At 44.0% G+C, this 16,486-nt stretch overlaps 1 protein-coding gene and 1 non-coding gene across 3 annotated transcripts in view; one reads left to right on the top strand and one right to left on the bottom strand.

The window, feature by feature from the left end:
* rsu1 (Ras suppressor protein 1) overlaps positions 1-16,486 on the bottom strand; it is a 43,302-nt gene that overhangs the window by 24,388 nt on the left and 2,428 nt on the right. For both annotated transcript variants that reach the window (XM_070928063.1, XM_070928062.1), the window contains exons 4-8: positions 9,373-9,493; positions 5,454-5,572; positions 3,913-3,995; positions 3,186-3,300; positions 2,180-2,312 (exon numbers count right to left, since the gene is read on the bottom strand). In XM_070928063.1, the coding sequence (XP_070784164.1) occupies positions 2,180-2,312; positions 3,186-3,300; positions 3,913-3,995; positions 5,454-5,572; positions 9,373-9,493 (571 nt within the window). The remainder of the gene's footprint in view (positions 1-2,179; positions 2,313-3,185; positions 3,301-3,912; positions 3,996-5,453; positions 5,573-9,372; positions 9,494-16,486) is intronic.
* On the top strand, positions 10,520-10,592 carry trnar-acg (transfer RNA arginine (anticodon ACG)). Its single transcript has one exon. It is a non-coding gene; the product is annotated as a tRNA-Arg (tRNA).

The following is a 16,486-nucleotide window of genomic DNA, read 5'->3' as shown; positions in this document are numbered from 1 at the left end:
TAATCATTTCAGGAATTCATAAGTTCCATGAGCTTAAAATGGCCCTGGTGCACTGTCAGCTGCTGTGTACTTTGTGTACAACTTGCAACTGTGTGTCTGAATAATTCTTATTGGTTCAACAGCACTGTTTGGAAAAGATGTGCGCACAGATAGAAGACTCACTGGCACACAATGCTCACACAAGTACGCGAGCATAATATGGAAGGGAATATGGTGGAGACACAGCCTTTTTGTCTCACTCGCACACAGTCACACAGTGCAGGGATCAGTTCCAGAGCATGCCTCAGAGCAGCAGTTTGAAGCATTCACACAGAGGATTTGCAGCATCTCCTTTTGCCTGGAACAAAGAACTAATAGCAGCCTTCTGCTTCACAGTGCAACCTCCAACACTTTCTTCTCCACCAGAGACAAGACTGCGTCGACTTACATTTCTGTGCTAACAATGTGAACAACCGGACGCAACACTATAAACTGAAAGTGTGTGCCGTTAAAAAGGTATCATGTCTCCCCGCTCTCTGTGACCGACTGCCTCTCATTCCGCCTTTGAGTGTGGCTGTTGGGAACAGATCCAAACACCGCTGTCTTTCGTCAGAGTCCAACAGACAACCAGCAGAGACTAGTCCAGCACATATTTCAGTTCAAGACTTGCAGTACAGCGTCAAGAACCTGTGTTGAGTGCGGAAAACCCACCAGTTTGTAGTGTGAGCAATGCAGGTGCTCCGCATAAAGACATCACTGTGCGTGTGTGTGCAGTTGTGTACTTATCTAACAGTGGACCTCAGCTTTGTTGCACATTCACTGGACTGGTGAGCTAACAAGGGACATTTTGAGGTCCACAGTTGGTCATGCTTTAATCATGCTAAAGTCATGTCTAAGACTGCTCTGGTGAAATTTTCAGCCGGGGGGGTCAAACTCAGAACTGCCCCTGCAGGCTGGAGATGGGATTTATTTCAAAATCTAACACATAAGAACCGCACTTAAAAGTGTGTAAGATATTAGCTTATTCAAATATTTTCTGAACATTTGTGTCACAGGGAGATGTTTAAACGTTGACCACAGACAGTCTCACTGCAGGCGGTGGAGGCAGACATCGGTTACAGGCGGGCTACACTGAACACATAACGTTTGTGGAGCATTTGCAAAGCGATTGCTGCAACACTACTCCTTCACTGTAATCTGTAATGAAACTGGCTGCACCAAGCATGAGAGCAGTACATAAGAGATCCTCTCTACAAGCGTAAAAATAGGCCAGTCTTCCATTTATATTTTTTACGCAAGGTGTGCGCAGTCCTTTTACACAGAAATGGGTCATTAAGTGTCTATATTTATAAGTAGTCATGCTGTATATCAGCTACTTTGTATTAAACAGGCTTCCACTTTGGGGTCTTGATGACCTTGCCAGCATTTATTTTGCCGGTACTAGTTGGCGGTTGCGGTCCCCTTACATGTAGTCTGTATATGTTAACTTACCACCGCCGTAAGGTATACTCCCACAGCCCCCGCAAGGCGCAGTCAAAACGGGCCCCACAATAACTTTGATAATGAAATCCTGTACTTTGGGACAAATGCGGAGTACCCTGGACAGCTCCCGCAATCATGGCCGTCGTTGTGACACTTATGTTAAAAAGCTTAAAATTTACTCAATACAATTACCTCCATAATCTGTGTCCAGTGTTCTACAGTAGTCTGTCAAATTTCGTTGTGCCTTTGAAGTGATATATATCCTCACTATGAAATATATTAAAATTGCTCTGACTGTGCTGCAGGAAAGGGGCCCACTCAGGGTTTGCTGCGGGGGGTGCCTTGCGTGTTACGGTGCTGTAACTTACCCATACTATACAAACTCTGCGGAAAAAGTTGAAGTTTCACAGCGCTGTGGTGAGTCCAGAAACTGAAGTCACGATGCCAAAAAGGAAAGCTCACCACCGTCTTTTGTTTTTGCCTGTGACTCACACAACACTACGCAACGCCGCTGCGGGTGTAGCCAACGAAAAGATTAATTCCGCTGCACGTCCGGTCCGCCAACGGCCCGCGTACGTTACGTGTTCAATGTAGCCAAAGCGTTAAATGGCATGAAAATTGTCCATTTTTAACCAGAGACAGAGGGCCACAATTGGTTGAGAGTCCACTGTTGATAATGTAGGAATGCGTGTGTGTGTGTGTGAGTGTTATTACTTACTACTTATAGGTCTCTGAGCGAACATACTCAAAAACATGGGAGACGCCCAGCTGGAATTGGTCTGCAATGGGAGTGACCCAGGGATTGTTCTCTGCTTTAAACACCTGTTTAGGACCAGTCAGATCCAGATTACCTGCACACACAGAGACATATCACCTGTTAACATATGTAATACCGCCCTGTTCACACTCACACCTGCAGCTGCTCAGCACAACCACAGTCTGATCTGTTGGCCACTGGGCAGTCGGGGGGGGGGTCATCCTGCTGGTACAGCCACTGAACTGTTGACCATCTCCATACAAGTGTGAGGAAATTGTCGTTTGTTTCTGATGCTCTTTTAGAAAGAAAATAAATGAGGCGAGTTAAGGTGTATGTTGTCGAAATAACGTCTAAGATGAGTCTGGATCCAGCCTTTTTCCTCAGATTCCTGTCAAGGAGGGAAACGCTCAGGTTGGTCCAGAGGTTAATATGATGGATCACAGTGGTAAAACTATGAAAAACACTATGTTGATCGGTGACAAGGCTCATGTGTCAGTAGTGGTCAGCAGTACAGATGTCAGCGTGTTGGGCAAAAGGTATAATACTTCATCTTTGAAATAATTCCAATAAAGTCATTTGAAATAATCATTTTTACACTTGAATTATCCTAAAAGCACATTCTCTATAGTAAGCCCCCCCCACCAATTTCACTGCACATATTGTCAAATGAAATCTTTGAACCTACGCAGTTCATTATTTTTAACCAGCACAGCCAGTAGCTGGTGGTATGCAGACACTGAAAACACAGATCCAGAGGGTTTGTTAGGGTTTAATAGATCTTAGGTTTCACGCTGTGACTGGACTCCTTGCGTGTGTGTGTTTGATTTAACATATACAGTCTGTGCGTGTGTTTGATTTAGCATATACAGTGGGTGTGCGAGATTTAGGTTATACAGTGCGAGTGTGTGTGTGTGATTTAGCATACGCCGTATATGTGTGTGTTTGTGCGTGTGTGTGTGGTCAGTACCAAGTTCAGGGGGCAGGACAGTCAGTCTGTTGCCCTGGATGTGAAGCTCTTTGAGTTGAGCCAGCTCCCCAATCTCTTTAGGCAACGAGATCAGATCATTATCTCTCAGACTCAACTGCACAGGAGGGAAAAAAAAGAGAGGAAACAGCTCAGCAGAACACACTCAAGTTTTCATTTCACGTACTTTCACTTGTTGAAACAAACGGTCCCTACGAAACCCGCTCTGAAGTGTCATGGCAAGGATATGAAGGCAGGGTAACTGGTCGGTCAGAGGCGCAGAGAATTGAAAGAAAGAGATTGAAACTTGATTTAACTACCTGGATTTGGTTGTCAAACCGAATCAAATATGACTCCAACAGGGGATAATATGCCAGGACGAGGAGATCATGGGGGTTAAAAGCTGTCGTCCAAACAGTGTGACTTCAGATTTATTCCCATTGACGTGGAGAAAGTTTATAGCTAAGTTATCGAGGTAAGTTAGTTTGCTGCGGGTGTGTCATCTGCATTGTGTTTTTGGCTAATGTGACTTAACGGGAGCGTACAGCATGAGAGCAGGAGGTTACCTGATTAGATAAAGGTAATACATATAGACACAGAAGAGAACTAAAATAAGTATAGATCGTAGGGGGACCACTGCATAATATGTTGAGCTTGGCAACTCTTCTTGTAGGCCCTGGATTACCAACAACAACGGCTCATTATGTCCGTTGCATTGACATTAACTTACTATTTGCAGCTTGGTCAGCTTCCCGATGTCAGCGGGCAGGACCTCGAAGTCGTTGTCACTCAGATAGAGAGCGCGAAGAGTGGCTGCAAAACAAGCATCTCTGTTAGTCTGTGAGTGTGTGTGTGTGGGGGGGTCCAAGCCTGATTAATAATACTGCCTCACAAACTGGACAGAATCACATCTACGCAAACCTTTTCAGCTCGGTTACAACATGGAGCATAAAGCCACTCTGCTGTGGAGTCCTATTCATCTTTTAATGTGCGATCCATATTTACACTGCACATGACTAATGTAGCATCGGATCATTATTGTGCTAATTTGCCAGCCTCAAGACTAGTGGGCAGCGTACCAACCAAAACATTATATATATATATAGTTTAAAACATCCTCTTTAGGACAAATGCTCTAGAAGTAACAGAGCCAATGACTGAAACTGTTCAAACGTATAATCAGCTGGAGGGAAGAGATTACCCTTAAAGACGAGTTATATTTCCTGCTGTGTTTTAAATCACGGCTATACAATCTCAGTTTCAAAATGTGGATTTGAGGTGGCGGGAGAGTCACATCTGTCAGTGCTGTGTTCCTCCTGACCTGCACTCTGAGAGCAGGCCACTTCTCCATCGCTGGCAGCGTGTGCACAGCCAGGCCTGTGGTATGGGTGAACAGTAAGCACCAACGGTGGGTAGGCAGAGAATGTGGAGAACATAGTGCAGCATAAACACTGGAAAAACAGTCTTGCTCTGCCCCCTCCTCGCACAGATTAGATGGAATAATGCCGATGTCCTAATCAGTATCAATTTGCTAGAGAGATCAGGTACCGAGGTAGATGTGACAGTGAGGTGCAATGTTTCAGGACTCAAAAGCTTAACTTAATATACAGTATCTGTATATAATCTGGTGGTGTAATAAGTCAACTACTGGCCTCAGGGCCAACAAGTGGCTGCAGCAGGTACCTACTCAGCCAGTCGTATACACATAATGAAAGATTTGAAACTAGGGATGTTAGTGATGATTAATCATTAAGCGATTAATTGCTGTTAAGAATTCAACCCATTCAACCGACCAACAAACATCATGTCGGTGTTCGCTAGAAGCAGCTATAGCAATGTGTGTGGAGAAGCAGTAACTGGAAAAAGACATGATGCCCGATACACGTGGTGGACCGTGAGCTACTGAACTACATCGAGCCAGGCTATCGCACCCCCCCACCCCCCAAGAGGTACAATTACTAGCCACATTGAGAAATAACGTTTCACATAACTAATGTGCCACTAGAATTGTTTAAATGAAACTTATACTGAGAAAAAGACATGCATTTTGTATCTTATTCATTATTGATATTATAATCGATTATTGATTGTTCACGTGTTCCACTATGGGTCAAGGAAAACTCACAAAATTTGCAACCCTAGTTTGAAACAGTAATTATCTGTCCTTTACGCTATGATAAACACAACTTTCAGAGCAGTGTGTGTGTGCGCGTGTGTGTGTGTGTGTGTGTGTGTGTGTGTGCGTGCGTCCGTGCGTGTGTGGACACTCACTGAGGTAGAAAAAGTTTCCGGGCAGGGAGTTCTGGTTCAGGTTGTTGTAGGTGAGGTCCAAGACTTCCAGAGCTGGCAACGAACCAAATCCTCTGGGCAAGCCGCTCAGACGGTTCATACTGTGCTCACAAAGCACACACATGCAAAACATTACATTACACACACACAAACCCACCACTGTAAAAATTAATTAATTTGAGCCCTTTGCTGCTTTCATTTCAAATTGAGACAAAGGGATGTTTTCTTCAGCTAAATGTAGTTCATCAGATATGATCCATCAGCTGTCATCATGTCGTCATTTTAAGCTCAAGGAGGGAAAAAGCAAAATAGCAAGAGTGCAATTTATGCAATGCGAGTGTTTGAAGGGCTGGCAGCAGCGTTGGAAACTCAAACCGGATTAAACACTTGCACTTTTACATACAGTTCAACCCTAGACATTACTTATGCAATCAGAAGTTTCCTTTCAAGTATTGATACACAGATATGCAATAACTTCCACAATTAATATGTCAAGCAGCACAATGAATGCAGAACATTCATACTTACACATTGGTTTTGGAATTCAGCATACTAGTTTGAGAAGGTTAAAGACCTGAAATCTTAACTTTCAAAATCCTAACGCTAACTTTCTATACTATTATGCCAACATTCAAAACCAGCAAGGGTACTGCCACATAAATACGGAAAAGTTTCCTGTCAATCAAATTGCACTGGTAGATCATCACTTCCACAACTGATATGTCAACCTTCACAATGAATGCAAAAGTTTCATATTGGTTTTGGAAGTGAAATAGCCTAATCGGTTTGTGGAAGTTAGACCCTCCACCTTAGGGGTTAAGACACTGACCATCCACCACAACTTCCACGATTCAAGTTCTCTCTCTCCCTGATTTCCCATCATCGCTCTCTACTGTCCACAATAAAGGCATAAAAATGCCTTTATTATACCCTTCAAAACCCATTTAAAAATCCTCTACAGTACTGTACTTCCAAAGCAAGACCAATCAAGAAGTTGTAATTGATATTCATGTGAAGCAGCATGTGAATACACACGTTACGCCTTTAACACCACCAAACAAATACATAAAATCGAACACTAACACTAGCCAAACACAAACCGCTTGGTTACAGTTCCATCCAAGTTACGTTTACATCAAGTATCTCTTAAAAGATAACTCACATTTCCATATGTACATTGAAAGCAGTTGGTCACTTATATTGTTCCTCCTGTGCATACTGGAGGCCAAAAGATCCCTTCTTAAAGCAAATTCCTGTTGTTTCCTCTGGACATTCATACTGCAGATGCTCCTCTCATCCTTAAAAATAATCCTGCTGAATTGTCTGAGTCATTCAGTCCTAATTGATAACCAAGTCCTGTCTAGTTCGGCTGCATTTCACTTCTGAAGCTGTGTCTGACTGGGTGTTGACTAACTGCAGCTTCTATAAGGTTCTAGAATGATGATGCAATAAAGGCATCAAAGGTCCTCCAGAATTCTGTGACCATCACAATTACACACACACTTCGTTGACTTACAGTCATTTCCTTGAGACTTACCCTACCCCTTACCCTAACGTTAACCGTATGGGACCAGTAGCTCACACGTAAGTGTACAAGACTTGAGCCGAATAACATACTGAAGAGGAGAGGTTGGGATCCTTGTTATATCCCCCTACCCCTGAAGCCTAAGTAGCATTGTTAGCATTTTAAGGTTGTTGTTGTTGTTAAGGATGTACTATATTTAATATTTTTAAAAATATTTTACCGGGATTCTCAACATTTTTAATTAGAGGAGCTGTATGAGCTCGTTTTCCTGGGGGTCCTCAGGCACAAAACACGAAAGTTACAAAAAAGAAAATTTTAAGCCTACTCTTGCCTCCCAGACCCAAACTGGGAGCCGATTCCACAGGAGAGGAGCTTGATAGCTTAAGGCTCTGGCTCCCATTCTACTTTTGGAGACTCTAGGAACCACAAGCAACCCTGCATTCTGGGAGTGCAGTGCTCCTGTGGGGTAATAGGGTACTATGAGCTCTTCAGGATATGACGGTGCCTGACCCGTAAGAGCTTTGTAGGTGAGGAAAAGACAAGCTAATATTGGAGAAATATGATCTCTCTTCCTGGTTCCTGTCAGTACATGCGTCGCAGCCTTTTGGATCAACTGGAGAGTCTTCAGGGACTTATTGGGGCAGCCTCATAATAAGGAAGGTGTTCGGGGCCAAGTACAATATCTTCATGAAGCAAACTTCCTAATTTCATGTGCGAACTTCCAAATTCAATTGGCTTCTGCCAATTAGGCAACAAGAAGTTAGCTTCCAAGTACTGATACACTGATATGCAATAACTTACACAATCACAATGAATGCCAAACTTCCATTCTAGTTTTCAAAGGTAGGTTATTGGTCTTGGAAGTTCGCATGCTGTTCTGGCATTAAGTGTGGGCCACTTAATGCCAGAAAAGAGCCACTTCATGGTGTCGGTTTGCTTCGTGGCTTGACGGCTGAGCAGCATCTGAAACGCCTCCCCCCACCTTTCCGCCGCTGGAATCGGTGGGCGACAACTTTTGTAACCAAAACCGACACCCCGACAATCTTGACACACTTGACGCTGTGATTGGCCAGAGTGCAGAGAGTGAAAAAGTAGGCGGTAGGTGTGAACAAGAGCAACACCATGAAGGCCTTGAAGGAGGGACAGTTCCTGTCCCTCGCCCCTGCTATGTCAAGCACTCACAGGCCTTTACACGTTGTTGGCCTTTTAGCTGACGATAAGACAAATAGAGCTACATGCCAGCTACAGGAAACACCTAAAATGTGCAAGCATGCTTTTAAATGTTGATCTCATGTTCCCAAACTCGTGCTCAGGTTTGTGTTGTTTGTCCTTGTGGATGAACCATCAGCCCCGTCACGGACCAAATAAGGAGGAAGCAGCTCAAAGGCCTGGACAGACAGATTAGCAGACGAGGGGATTTGATGATGTAAGAGGCGCCAGCGGACTTTATGCACATATATGCCTCTGTGTGTGTGTGTGTGTGTGTGCGACTGACAGGTCATGGGGACAACTATTCTATTTCAATTCTGTGTGTTTGACAAATGAGATTAACCACTTACAAGGTTCAAACAGACAGAAGCATGTCCACTGATAAATATACACACACACACAGCCAACAAAACAAAAATAAACAGACGATGAAAGTGAATGCACAGCCTGAATAGCAGTATGAGGCTTACACTATCCAGATGATGTTTGTCTGTGGATCAATACACACCCAGGCTCCCCTCCTAATCCGCCTGTCGCTGACACCCTGCCTGTGTGAGCCTGCACTCATCCAAGACAGCCAACAGGTGAGAAACTGAAGCTGCCTCACCGACATGGTACACGCGTGCACAAGCACACTTAGATTAGCGTTTATATTAGAATTCAAGAAAGAATGACAACTCTTAGCGTCAGTATATGTATGCACAGATTGTCATGTATGTCGTTGGTGAAACAGCACTATAAAAAAAAGGTGTTTTAGCCAAGGTTCAAGTCAAATCAAAGACCACTCTTCGAACTAGCTCTCTGGTCTATTCCTCTGGTCTCCGTCTTTGTCATACAGCCTTATGAACCAAACCAGGCAGGAAGGCTCAAAGGTTCAGAATAAACGCTGTAACAGAATCTGAGCTGGAGCAGCCTGAGGGGGCGATTAGGGTGAATGCAGAAGTGGAAAAGGAAATCTAGTGATCGAGGTAGGACGTGAAGTGCATGTGTGTTTAACGGGAGGATAATCAGACAGCAGGCAAGCCTGGCCTCGGGCAGCCGTAAATAAACAAGAGGCAACTTAACTATCTACTGTACTGCTCCAGCACAGATGCTCAGAGAAAGAGAAAGGGGTGGCGTGTGTGTGTGTGTGTGTGTGTGTGTAAAGAAGTGGAGAGTGGGACATACCCGAGGTTGAGGTGTTTCAGCTTCTGAAGACTGCTGATCTGAGTTGGCAGCTCCTCAATCTGGTTGTTGAAAATGTTGAGAACCTCCAGGTTCTTCAGCTCAGAGATGTTAGCAGGAACCGCTGGAAAACACAGCATATCAGACACATGAACACACTTCTCCAAGATGTTCATTAGCTTTTTTTTAAATGTATTTTTTCTCCAGCTAATGTGGTTAGCGAGTATGGTTAGCACTCATCAGCAGCCAGAAACCCCTGACATCATTAGCAGCGGGGCTCTGACAAACCTCATGTAATGAAGAACTCCATTAGCTGCTGTGTTGGCCCGGCCTCGCCTCTATATGTTCGACATTCGAACGGCACATACCGCAGTTTCTCTCTTCACTTCCATCTACAGTTTTATTCCCCCTGCGGCCACAGATCAATGGGCTGATAACAAGGAGCAGAAGTTTATGGGATTATCAGGCTGATCAATGGAGGCAGGGAGAGATGGAAGCAGGGGGAGGAAGAGGAGCGTAAACCTACCAGGTCCTGACGTGAATGCTGCCAGGAGACTGAGGTGAACTCTGGGCATACAAATACTTTATCAGTATACCTGTGCGTGTGTGTGTAGCGTCACAACACAGATGTTTTGACCTGCTACTTATGAAAGATGTAAAACACAAACTGTATGAATTGTAAGACACTGGCTGCCAAGTCTTTAGCTCTTCGTTAGGAATCATACATTTCAGAAAATGACATTGACAGCTAGGCTGTGTGCCAAGAGACCTTAGGTCAGTGGACACACACACACACACACACACACACACACACACACACACACACACACACACACACACACACACACACACACACACACACACACACACACACAAAATCTCAACCCTTCAAACTCCGGAATAATCTTGCACCTGAGGTGCTGTTGAGTGGAAGAGAAGGGGAGGGGTGAGGCCCAGGAGGGAGGGGAGTGATGATTCTACAAAGTTGACACAAAAAGTTTTTATTTTTTGTCCTTAGTAAGGCAAAACTACGGAAGCCTTGAGAGGCAAGTGAGAGTTTTTGTTTTAAAGTCGGATCTAAATTGTTTTCTTTCCTGTGTTTATGACTTAAGATCAGATTTTATCAAGTCAAGTCTGAAGCCCTTGCACAGGGCTAGTGGCGCAATGGATAACGCATCTGACTACGGATCAGAATATTCTAGGTTCGACTCCTGGCTAGCTCGTTCTGACCTTGGTATAATAAGACCACACCTCCGGTATGGAAACATTATCTTCAACCAACATTCAAAACTGCCTGGGAAATGGGAAAAACAACTCCCTGTTTTTTCATTTAATGACTTCAATGCTCCTTTTTCAGTTTACATTTACAAAAACTAAACAGAACTGGATGGAAATCCTGTTTTCCAATGACTACATATACAATTAGCTGCATTCAACCAGTCATGTCAATGATGTGAAATTGAATGCGAGAACCTGTCATATAGTATATGTTTACAACCCAGCAAAACACCAGGCTATAAAGTTTGCATATTAGAATGAGGACAAGGAGATGACCCTTGTTTCCCCTGCTATCATCCTAGTGGTAAAATGTGAAAGGTACACGGACCGTGGTGCTGTGTGTGTGTGTGTGTGTGTGTGTGTGTGTGTGTGAGAGAAAATAGGTTCCAGTGTCAACAGACTGCGGTAGGGATGTGTGACAGCCAGTTAAACTGTTGAGATGACACCGATGTTGATGTTGCAGTATACAGTATATGCGGGGAACCCGGGACACGGCAGCCCTGCAGCCCGGGTCACCGCGCCAGGGCATACAGTACAACCGCCAACAGATAGATGGTGTGTGGCGTGTGTCTGAGAGTCAGTAAAGAGCTGCTGGGTTTAGAGGTCCCGCTGGTTCACTGAGGATGTCAGAAATCAATTTCATTTAGCTGGCCCCTCTCTGTGGGCCACTGACCAGCTCAATCAATGGAACGCCACAAGCTCCGGTTCAGGTGGACAAACCTACAGTATTTATAATACAATATATGATATTGATTTCCATAAGGGCTCCTCTGTCCTGCTGCGCGTTGGTGTGACCTGGGGAGCTGCTGGATTATCAGTTGGTGTGTTTGAGGAAGAAAACTCCTGACATGACACGGTGACATTTAGTGTTGGTGAGTGATGGGCATGTTAGCAGTGGGCAGCAGCCAGCAGCCAGCAGCCAGCACCAGGGAGGGAGAGGGAGAGCTGGTGCTCTCCCGCTCTTCCCTCTAATGACAGACTTTGACAGCGACAATGCCTCCATCCTGTCTGACAGTCATGGCTGAGGGGGCTGTGGTACCCCCTAAAACCAGGCGTGATTAAAAAACAAAAAAAACATCAATTGATTGATTATAAAGTTTAAGCTAGGGAGGATTTGCTTTGTTTTTTTATCCATTCGTCATCACGTGCATTAGTCCATTGCTGGATTCCTTGTGATGCGGACTCACAGCAGGTCAGAGCTTTTCTATCGTGTGCAAACACATTGAGGTGATGTAGAGGTCCTTTTTTTTTTTAGTGTCCCACTGAATCAAAGTAACTAAAGACATCACGGCGCCGATCAGCCTGTCAGACAGACCCCTGGAGAGAGTTCAACACAGTCGGCCACAGCTACAGTACATGAAGTAACTAAGATTACTGGTGCTGTACAGTGACACTTGTAGGCAATTTGTACCATAGGACGGTTCTAGCTCTTGATTATAAAATAGATTTGGCAACTGGAGCTTACTCTAAAATGTGGAGGCATGGCAGATCATCAACATAATAAATGTTTAAACGTGCTGCAGCTCCCTGCTGGCGGTTTGGGACAGCTGAGAGTTACTTTACGAGGCTGGAGTTACTGAGCGTACGTTGAAGAGTGCCTGCAGGTGGGCAACTACGCCAATTATGTTATCCCCATTTCTGTCTGATCTGGGCTATAAATAACCTAGTGGAGCGTGATGTGTGTAATCTTTCATCTCCAGCAGCAGATTAGGAAACACACCAGAAAGTGAACATGTCACTGAGTCAGCGAGCACTGATCTGAAGGTGCATCTCAAAAAGTTTTTTTTTTTTTATCTGATGAAAATGAAATGGATATCAAATGTCCACCTTTTGATGTACAGTTGTGTCCAAAATAATAGCAGTGTGATTAAAAAGGTGAGTAAACATCAAAATCCCTCAAATAAATTGTATTTTAATGAACACAAATGCATTGGGGACACAGCACTTTCTATTTCAAAGCAAGAAAATTGGAAAAAGTAATTGAATTTGATAATATTTTACAGAAAGTCAAGAAATATAATGTTCAAAAAAATAGCAGTGCTGACATTTGTCTTTACAAACTCAAATGTACTGTATTAACTAAGAAATGCTTGAAGATTCAACTTTCCTGAGAATCATAAACTAATATTTAGTTGCATAACCACGGTTTCTGATAACTGCTTCACATCTGTGGTGCATGGAGTCGACCAACTTCTGGCACCGGTCAACAGGTATTGCAGCCCAGGACAATTGTACTACGTTCCACAATTCCTCTGAATTTCTTGGTTTTGCCTCATGAACAGCATTTTTCATGTCAGCCCACAAGTTTTCTATGGGATTAAGGTCCGGGGATTGTGCTGGCCACTCCATTACTTGAATGCGGTTTGTCTGGAACCATGATTTTGCTCGCTTGCTGGTGTGTTTGGGGTCATTGTCTTGTTGAAACACCCATTTCAAGGGCATATCCTCTTCAGCATACGGCAACATGACTTCTTCCAGTATTCTGATGTACTCAAACTGATCCATGATCCCTGGTATGCGATAAATAGGACCAACACCATAGTATGAGAAACATCCCCATATCATGATGCTTGCACCACCATGCTTCACCGTCTTCACTGTGTACTGTGGCTTGAATTCAGTGTTTGCAGGACGTCTGACAAACTGTCTGTGGCCCTTAGACCCAAAAAGAACAATCTTACTCTCATCAGTCCACAAAATATTACCCCATTTCTTTTTAGGCCAGTCAATGTGTTCTTTGGCAAATTGTAACCGCTTCAGCACGTCTTTTCTTTTTAACAATGGGACTTTGCGGGGGCTTCTTGCTGGTAGCTTGGCTTCACATAGACGTCGTCTGATTGTTACAGTACTCACAGGCAACCTTAGATCTTCTTTGATCCTCCTGGAGCTGATCATTGGCTGAGCCTTTGCCATTCTGGTTATTCTCCGATCCATTTGAATAGTCGTTTTTCTTTTTCTTCCTCGCCTTTCTGGTTTTGGCTGCCATTTTAAAGCGTTTGATATCATTTTAGCTGAACAGCCTATCATTTTCTGCACTTCTTTATAGGTTTTCCCTTCTTTGATTAATTCCTTAATCAAAGAACGCTCTTCTTCTGAACAGTGTCTTGAACGACCCATTTTACTCTGTTTTTCAAGGACAAATGCACAGCCAGCATATGCAGCGTCAGTTGCCTTGATCCTTAAATGAGGGCCACCTGTTTAACACCTGTTTTTTTCACATTATCAATGACCTCACTTATTGAACTCAGCACTGCTATTTTTTTGAACACGCCCCTTTCAGTTAATGATTCAGTTTCACAGAATCAGCAGCATGCACGCCATGCCTGTTGGGTCTGTTGGTTTTCTATACCTTTACTAAACCTTCTAGAAACTTACTTGCAGTGTAGAAGTTGAAATTTTAACAAAAACAGTGATTTATCTTGCTAGTGATGTGGGACTGCTATTATTTTGAACACAACTGTATTTGATCTAACAGTGTCCTTTATCTGAGTTTTTTGTTACCAGTGCAGATAGGAAACACTGATCCCGTAATAATAATGATAATAATCAAAATGTCTATGCTGTCAGGAAAATGTTTCCAACAACTGAATATAAAAGAAACTGATCTAAAAACAAGTCATGTTACTTAATTAGAGGACTTTTGTTGTCCATATAGACAAAAGAAGGAATTAAAGACTGAAGTCACAGTGGAGAGTGGAGAGGAAAAGGGGGATACTGGTTAGGTAGTTAACCTACGGTATCAGTATCAGTGGGTAATTAGGTTCACTGATGGTTCAGTTTCATACTTTACTACGAGCTCTGTGTTCACCGAAAATACGTGAAGCAGGAGAGGAAATAAATAACCACACTAAAACAACATATTCCCAACAGTATCGTTTTATAATAACATATCTTTCATAATTAGCCTTCACGTCCAATATTGAAATGACGCAAATTATATTAATACACAACCAAAACTTGATTTGGTTAATCAGTTGTTTAAAATGTTGTTGCACAACACAGTCGAAAAAGAGGTTAGTGTGAGTGTGGGTGTGTTGACGGGTCTCTGGTGACCTCTGCTGGTGCAAAACACCATTACATCACTCCAATCAGCTGTTACTGAGGGTGACCACCCAATACATACATACTCCCAGTTCCACAGGGAATATAAACACTGTGACCAGAAGTACGAGCTGCCATATTTACAACATAAGGAAACTGTGACTGTAGTTAAACACTGTGACTACATTGAGTCTCTTAATGGAGCTGGCTCAGGTGTAAAACAGCAGACGACCCTTCAGAACGGAGCCAACAACTCCAGGGTGGACTCTGATAAATCAATGGGGACCACATCAAGCAGCCCAATGGGAGTCCCTTATGTGGCTACACTGTCTAACTAACCTGATGTCAGCACTTACCAAAAGACATTTGTCACCATTAGACCTCTCTTGGTACACCCTAGGATCCAACACCACATGCATTGCCAAAGACAGGACTCTCCCCCATATACAACCGCCTGCTTTCACGTGACGAACGTGAGGACACCTGATATAATACCACTGCCCTAAATGGCTAATATCAGAATCAGAATCAGAATCAGAAATACTTTATTGATCCCCAGGGGGAAATTGTACAGTACCAGTGCTCCCATTCAAGAGTAGAAAGTAGCATAATTTAGAGCTAAAAGTATTCCAAAAGATCAAAGAGCACGGAAACCCGGAGAAGAAAACTGCCTGGAAACCCTAACAAAGGCCACTGTACAAAAACACAAAAAACAAACATTGTGATCATGAGTGTTTGATTCCAACTTGATTTTGCAAGTTCTGATTCTGATCACTGAAGACCATTCTAATAAATAAAAGTTAATTTTCCTTAATTTTTCTCCACACTGATTCAAATATGGCAGAGGTGTTTTCCAAGGCAAAGGCAGGGACCTAGGCATGCTGACCCCCTGTACCGCAGACTGGTTCTAGGGACATGGAGCGTCCAGAGCAACGGCGGGATGTGGAGCAGTATCAACTAGATATAGTTGGGGCTCACGTGGGCAACCATAGAGAAACCTGGAGGGGGTCAACTGGGAGGAATGACCTGCACGATCTAAACCTTAGTGAACATAGGGTGATTCATAAGTGAGGTGCCAGAACACCTTAGGCCAAAGGATTTGTGGTCGTATCATCAGATCTGTGCCCATATGTCTCGGACACTCAGGTGGAGAGAGGAGCAGAGCTGTCAACTGATCGCCACCTGGCGGGGGAGGCTGCCGGACAGACGTGGTAGACCTGAACGTATAGTGAGGGTGAATTGGAAAAATCTGGCCCCTGTCTGCAAGGTCTTGCTTGCGGGGGGGCGGGGGGTTGGGGATGTGGAATATGAGTGGGCCGTTTCAAAGCCTCAATTGTGGAAACGGCTGCTAGGAGCTGTGGTCAGAAGGTCGTCAGCGACCTAAGAATCCGCAGGTGTCCAACAGCGGTGAAGTAGGACGTCAAGCTGAAGAAGGAGGTCTTTTGGTCTTGGTGTTGTACCATACCGTTGTGCTGGATGGCAAAGCTTCTGATGTACCAGTCGATCTACGTTCCGACCCTCACCTATGGTCACTGGCTTTAGGTAGTGACCGAAAGAGTGAGATTGCAGATGGAAGCGAAGTGAGTTTCCACCACAGGGTGCCTGGGCTCAGCCTTAGAGACAGGGTGAGGAGCTCAGACATACGGAGGGAGCTCGGAGTAGAGCCACTGCTCCTTCACGTCAAAAGGTGCCTCCTGGGTACCTTCCTTTGAAGGTTTTTACAGGCACGTCCAACTGGTAGGAGACCCCAGACTAGACCCAGCCAGAACACACTGGAGAGATTATATATATATATATA

This window comes from Enoplosus armatus, chromosome 21 (genome assembly GCF_043641665.1).
Source record: "Enoplosus armatus isolate fEnoArm2 chromosome 21, fEnoArm2.hap1, whole genome shotgun sequence".
In the NCBI taxonomy this organism is placed as follows: Eukaryota; Metazoa; Chordata; class Actinopteri; order Centrarchiformes; family Enoplosidae; genus Enoplosus; species Enoplosus armatus.
Note: the sequence above shows the minus strand (reverse complement) of the source record. Positions and strands in the feature narration are given on the sequence as shown.